At 43.7% G+C, this 6,101-nt stretch overlaps 1 protein-coding gene across 1 annotated transcript; it reads right to left on the bottom strand.

Annotated features, from left to right (window-relative positions):
- Positions 1–3,576: 3,576 nt before the first annotated feature.
- Positions 3,577–5,889, bottom strand: LOC148871032 (uncharacterized). Its single transcript, XM_088967970.1, has one exon. It carries the CDS (start codon positions 5,256–5,258, stop codon positions 3,774–3,776), a length of 1,485 nt encoding a protein of 494 aa, XP_088824096.1. The 5' UTR covers positions 5,259–5,889; the 3' UTR covers positions 3,577–3,773.
- Between the last annotated feature and the right edge of the window lie 212 nt (positions 5,890–6,101).

Genomic DNA, 6,101 nt, shown 5'->3' with positions numbered 1-6,101 from the left:
CCTTCTCTTCATCCCATCAAGCAAGTTGACACCGCGGGTCTTCTCTGCCTCCATGATACCTACAAAAAGAGTTCGACATCAGTAAAAAGAAAAAAGGAAGCTGAGTAAAGAAACCTACCCGGACTCAAACTGGCCTGAATAAGCTTAGCCTTTATAAGGTAGTCTCCGCACTCGAGCCCGACCTAGGCCCAAGACTGGAAGGTCTTCACCATGTCTTTATCTAACATGACACCGGGATCGGGAACAACCGCCCTCGAATGAGTAGAAAACGACCACCCCGTAGCACTTCGGACCATGAAGTATTCTCACTTCCATGCCGAGACATTATTCGGAAGCTTATGTAGAAGTTTAAATCCCGGGCGAGGAGACAGGTAATAGGCTCGCCTATGCTCGGGAAGGAAGCTCGCTTGCTTCTTAAGCATGAGGAGGGCGGAGAAAATTTCTAAGTCTAAGGGAATGACGTATTCACAACAGAGGGAGATGGTCCCGACAACATTACAGATGGAGTTCGAGTGAAGCTGACCGACGGAGACGCCAAAGTGATTCAAGACTTCGACGATTAGGGGATGGAGAGGGAGGTGCATCCCGGCAATGAGCTACTCTCGGAAGATCACGATCTCATGCTCCCAAGGGAAGTTGCCCGTAAGCAAGCTATAAGTGTACTCCCCGAGCAAGTTGAATTGACGAACAAGAGACCGAAGTCTCTCAGACATCATAGTGGAGGGTCCGAACTTGTCTGGCATCCGAACTCGACGGGAAGTGGATTCCAGGCTGCCAGGGATGACCCGGACTGAAGGCCCTACCTCGGGCTCATTTAGAAGACTGTCAAAAGAGGCCGCCTGACCTGAGGTCTCCGCCTCAGGCCCTCCTAAAAGGCTATCTAAACTACCCGAGCTACTCGAACTAGACATTGAAAAGGAAAGGAAATTGAAAAAAAAAAACTAAGGGGACTCACCAAGGAAAAGCTACCGAACTAGGGAAGGTGACACGAGCTAAAGACCTTGGACACGAGCTCAAGAAACAAGCACTGAATATTGGTGAAGGAAAAGTGACGAGGGCCTCCACTATTTATAGCCGCTATACCCGCACATCAACGGTCGAGATCAAAGCCATCCAATGGGTATAGCCGCTATACCCACTATACCCTCTTCCCTTAGAGTAAGGGTAAGTGATATTTTGTGCCTTCTGGTCTTAGAATTTCTTATTTTCTTTGCCTTCTCAAGAGTACTAACTTGAGTATCAGAGCATTCCCACCGGGTTCCTCCCCTGGAATCTCTTGTTTTCTCCTTATTTCAGGCATCTCTTGCTCCCTTAGAGGCAAGATTACCGACAGATAGGACTGACCGGGTCGTGCATCATCAGGTATCATTAATTGTACACTTCATTTAGGTTATGTTTGATTTGAAGGAAAAGGTAGGGAAACCCATACAAGGTTTTCGTAAAGGTTTTCTTACTTTTCCTTTCTTTTCCCTATTTTTTCCTTCAAACCAACAAGCCTTTAGTGAACAAAGGCAAAATTAGGATTGATCCTCCCCTCTGTGAGCAGAAACACCATATTCAGCAATTTGAAGAGAGAGCACCGATGTTCAGGTGCGTATTTATAGTAGGAATATAGTCTAATTACAACATTTTTGTTATAAGTTCGGATCAGGTAGGCACACAAGATGAACATACGAGTAAGCACTCAATAAATATTTTATTGAAGGATAATTAATAATGTTTTCCATCCATTGTTGATCTGGATGGCAGACTATTCAGCCTAAGAACTGTTCAGACAATTGATTTCGTTTTATCCCAAAACTAGTCCTTGTTGAATTGGTCAACGACCTATTGATTCGGGTGATTGAACTATTAACTCGTTCAACGATTTTTGACCATTTTTTATTTTTTTATCAGAATAGGCCATCCGATGCCTAGAACGATTCTGATTCTGGGTCGTTTTTTAAAGCTTGATAATTAACATAAGGGGTGAATATGCATTTTTATTTGAAATGTGGAGGGAGGTTTTTGTAGAGGTAAAAGTAGAGGGGAGGTTTTAATAATTTCCCAAAAAATAATGAAATTTAGTACTTGTGCAGTTGTACCTCTTTGAGTATAGCACTCAAAAATCACCTGTACTAGGAATAGAAATTCTGATGTCTAATACTAATGAAAGTTTAGATTATTATATTAACCCAAACAAATAATTATTGATTTCTAAATCAAAATAAAGTACTAAATAAGTAGTATAAACCTTAATCAATTAGCGATTGCTTATCATATGATCTTCCAAAACACAAAAGGACAAGAAGCCTTTTTCTTTCTTCTTTTTGTTTTTTTTTTCTTCAGGTCCAAATCCTTTGTTTATATTGAACAAATGAACACACAAACATGCAGTCAATCCATTTCTTTGACGAATTTGACCATGTAGAGAGCTAAGATAAAAGAATTCTATTCCCTGTGGAAAGAAGTTGGACTTTCAATGAAGTTGATTTGCTTTTCAGAAAGCCTATCCTGCATATGCAATAAACCACATGGCCATAGCTCCAACTCGTCATGGATGACGTATGACTACCCATTTGATATATTACACTTAAAGCAAGCATTAGAGGGTTTAGATAGAGATAGAGAGAGAGAGAGAGAGAGATTTGGACTGGGACCTAAATTTTGAAGAAACGTCAGGGGGGAAATGGGCAATTATTGGTTGAAAGAGATCATGGGGGGATTAGAATTCCTGTGTCTGTTTCAACCAGGGAAACTGGGGAAGGAAATATATGGGAAGTATTCTTCTACATGTTTGCTTAAATAAACAAATCAGTAGGACATGAGATGTCGGTCTTATGCCCATTGTGAAGCCATGTAGGTCACTACAGTGGGACCAAATTATTTAATCCTATACCCCAACCAAAATCACCATGTTTGGATTAGTTCTGAGTGATGGATTTGCAATTCTTCTCTGATGGGTTGATGAATGGCTGTGGGCTTGAGCTAAATTCCTCCATTCTGCAACGTAACTTCAAATTTCAGAAGAATATTTAACCAGTGTACTACATGAGATGAGATGCGATTCATGTGTGTGTGGGTGGTGGTGGGGGGGGGGGGGGGGGGAGGGGGGGAGTACCTTAACCCTTCAGTCAATCTTAACCCTGTACAAAGCCATGGGACATGTATCTAAAAGCAATGGCCCTTGGGGACCATTGCAGTGTTTGTTTTCTTTAACCCTTTATTCAGTACTGTCCAACTGAGTAAGCTTTCTCACATCATGTAAATGTACGAGGAGGAATTCTTACAAATGAAACTGTTATGGAATTATCACTAAGATCCAAATTACTTGTTTGGATGTTTGCATTGAATCCTGGTGAAAGAAAATCCAAGCTCTCAAAGTCCAAACTCCAATTCCCAGTATTTTGAGAAAGACAGATGTAGGAAATTTTCAACTGTTCCAAACAGTAAGTATTTACTTCTGACTTTGAATGTACAGTAGTAATGTTTGGCATGTAATGTAACAAATTTAACTGAAAAATCAAATCAAACAATCAAAAAAAGTAGTGATTTGAGGCTTGATAATTGATGAGTTTGGACTTAAGACTTGTGATTGTGTGATTGCACAGAAAATGTAACTCATTATTTCAATATTCAAACAAAATTTAGAGAGAGAGGGAGAGAAGAGAGAGAGGGAGAGAAGAGAGAGAGGGGGGGACAATCCAGTAATTCACCACCCATTTAAACAAATCCAATATGAAGAGCTACAGCTTATGTAGTCAAATAATCTAAGCCTAATATGTCTATACAATTCATCCTGATTGGTCTGGCCTCTTGTTCGAAGAGTGTTGTTGCTGCTGTTGCTGTTTCTGACGAAGATTGAGCAATTCGAGCTCCTTCTCGCGAAGCAGAAGGAGCATTCTCTCATTCTCAAGCCTCATCCTCTCATTCTGAAGCTTCATTCTCTCCATCTCCCTCTCTTTCTTCCCACTGAACTTGATCCATTTCAGTCGCTGCTTCTCCAGTCCAAACGCTTGGCACTGATAGCTCACCCTCTGTTCTTCCAACTGTAATGACTTGTTCCTCATCCACTGTCTCTGATCCCACGAGCTCTTCGTCCCATCTTGAAGCACACCCATCATCTCGCTGTTCAGTTGTTGTATCGACGGCGACGGCGACAGCGATGCCGCCGGCATTCCCTTTCTCCGCTTCTTCCTCGAAGCTAACTTCAACTCGTTATCGTCCTCTTCTTCATGCCCACAGCCACCTCCATGCTCATTGTTCCGACTCCTTCCACCAATCTCCATCGACTCATCCTCGTCATCCTCGTCCTCGTCACCATCGTCGTCATCGTCGTCGTCATCTTCTCCATCATCATCCTCTTCCTCTTCCCGGCTTCTTAACTTTAATCCCTCGCACTCCGACCTGCTTAAGCTTCTTGGGTTTCCAGCAGCAGCAGCGGTGCCCTCGGGTGAATGGAAGCAATGCTGCTGCTGTTGATGATTTTCCGACTCCAACGCCGCTTCCGACGCATGGTGGGCACCGCCTACACCACCGCCACAGCTATTGTGGTAAGCACACATCTCCCTGAAGAAGAGATGCTTAGAATTGAGTAGCTTCCGGACCTCCTCCTTCATCTTGGGCGAGAGATGGTCCATCGTCTCAAGCAAACTCTGGTTCTCCACCACCTTACAGGCCGTCCCCTTTCCCAGTATATCGTTAACTCTCTTGTACCTCTTGTTGAGGTCATTGAACTTGTCTTCGCACTGCTGCGGAGACACATAGAAACCTTTCTCCATCATCGCCCGGGACACCGATTTCCACTTGCCTTTCTTCTGCAGGAGCCCACCAGGTTTCTTCTTGCCGGCGCCGGAGGGGTCGTTGCCTTCGGAGCCACCGTCATCGCCGATGTAGAAGACCACCATGATGAGAAGCCTGACCATGTTATCCGTCCACTTCATTCTCTGCCACGGTGACATTCTCTTCCTCGCGTCTGCTCCACCGTCATCCCCCACCAACCCCTGCTCCTCCTCGTCGCTCAATGCCGGTTGCTGCGGCTTCCCCTTGGTGGCGTAAGCGTAGCCATGCTGCTTCACAGATTGAACTTGCGAGTGATGGTCGTTGTCGTGACCCGCAAAGGCCATCATTTGGTGGTGGTGGTGGTGGTGCTGCTGCTGTTGGAGTTGCTGGTGAGGATGGTGCTGCTGCTGCTGTGGCTGGTGCAGAGGCATCTCCAACCCAAGCATTCCAGGAGCCATGCCGGACATCATTCTTCCCGCCATACTGTTAACATCCATTCCATAAAACTATCTTCTTCTTCTACAAGAATATATATAAAATTCAAAGACCAAAAAGCAGAAATATCCACTGCTTCTTGGTCTTCTCTCAATTGCAGAAAATTAAAGAGCTGAAACCAGACTGATACGAGATAAGGAAACAAACCCAGTATCTGTTATTCTTTGCAGAATTGCAAAACAAAGAATATATATATATATATATATATAAAACAGTAATGAAATCAGAAATGGGGATTGAGAATTCGATGTTATCACTTATCACTCGGGATGACTCAAGTGCATTGGCAACTCATGAAGAGAGCTGTTTGGTAATCACCCATAATTGCAGAACCGATCTTTTTATTTGGGTAAGCAACTTAAGATTGAATGGTTTCTCTTTCTCAGCTTTATAAAGATCCAACTATTCATCCGAGCCAATCCAAGATGAAGAAACAATGCGCCCAGAGACACAGAGAGAATGAAAGAGAGAGGAAGGGAGCGGAATATATACAGAGGGTGGAGCAGCCGGTTTTAGGGGAAAAGGTTTCGGTGCGAGCTGACAGAAATTCGCTGCCCATGGTTTTGGGTGGTTTTACAAATCCACAGGATTTCTCAAAACCCCTCTCTCTCTCTCTCTCTCTCTCTCTCTCTCTCTCTCTCTCTCTCTACGTTTTCTACCTCCGAGGCTCCCGACATCAGCGACTAGAATCTTTTAACTCATGAAATTCAATGTTGGGTTTGGATTTTGTACATCACTCACCCAGCCAGCAGACACCTATGAGACATCAAGAATCTTACACGTGTCAGTACATCTAGAATGATAACCCCACTCCCATATCCTTCTTCTACCCCACTGTCCAAGAA

Source organism: Nelumbo lutea, chromosome 2, assembly GCF_056320005.1.
Source record: "Nelumbo lutea isolate HS-2025 chromosome 2, American lotus-T2T, whole genome shotgun sequence".
Lineage (NCBI taxonomy): Eukaryota > Viridiplantae > Streptophyta > Magnoliopsida > Proteales > Nelumbonaceae > Nelumbo > Nelumbo lutea.
This window is presented reverse-complemented; position numbering and strand designations above follow the sequence as displayed.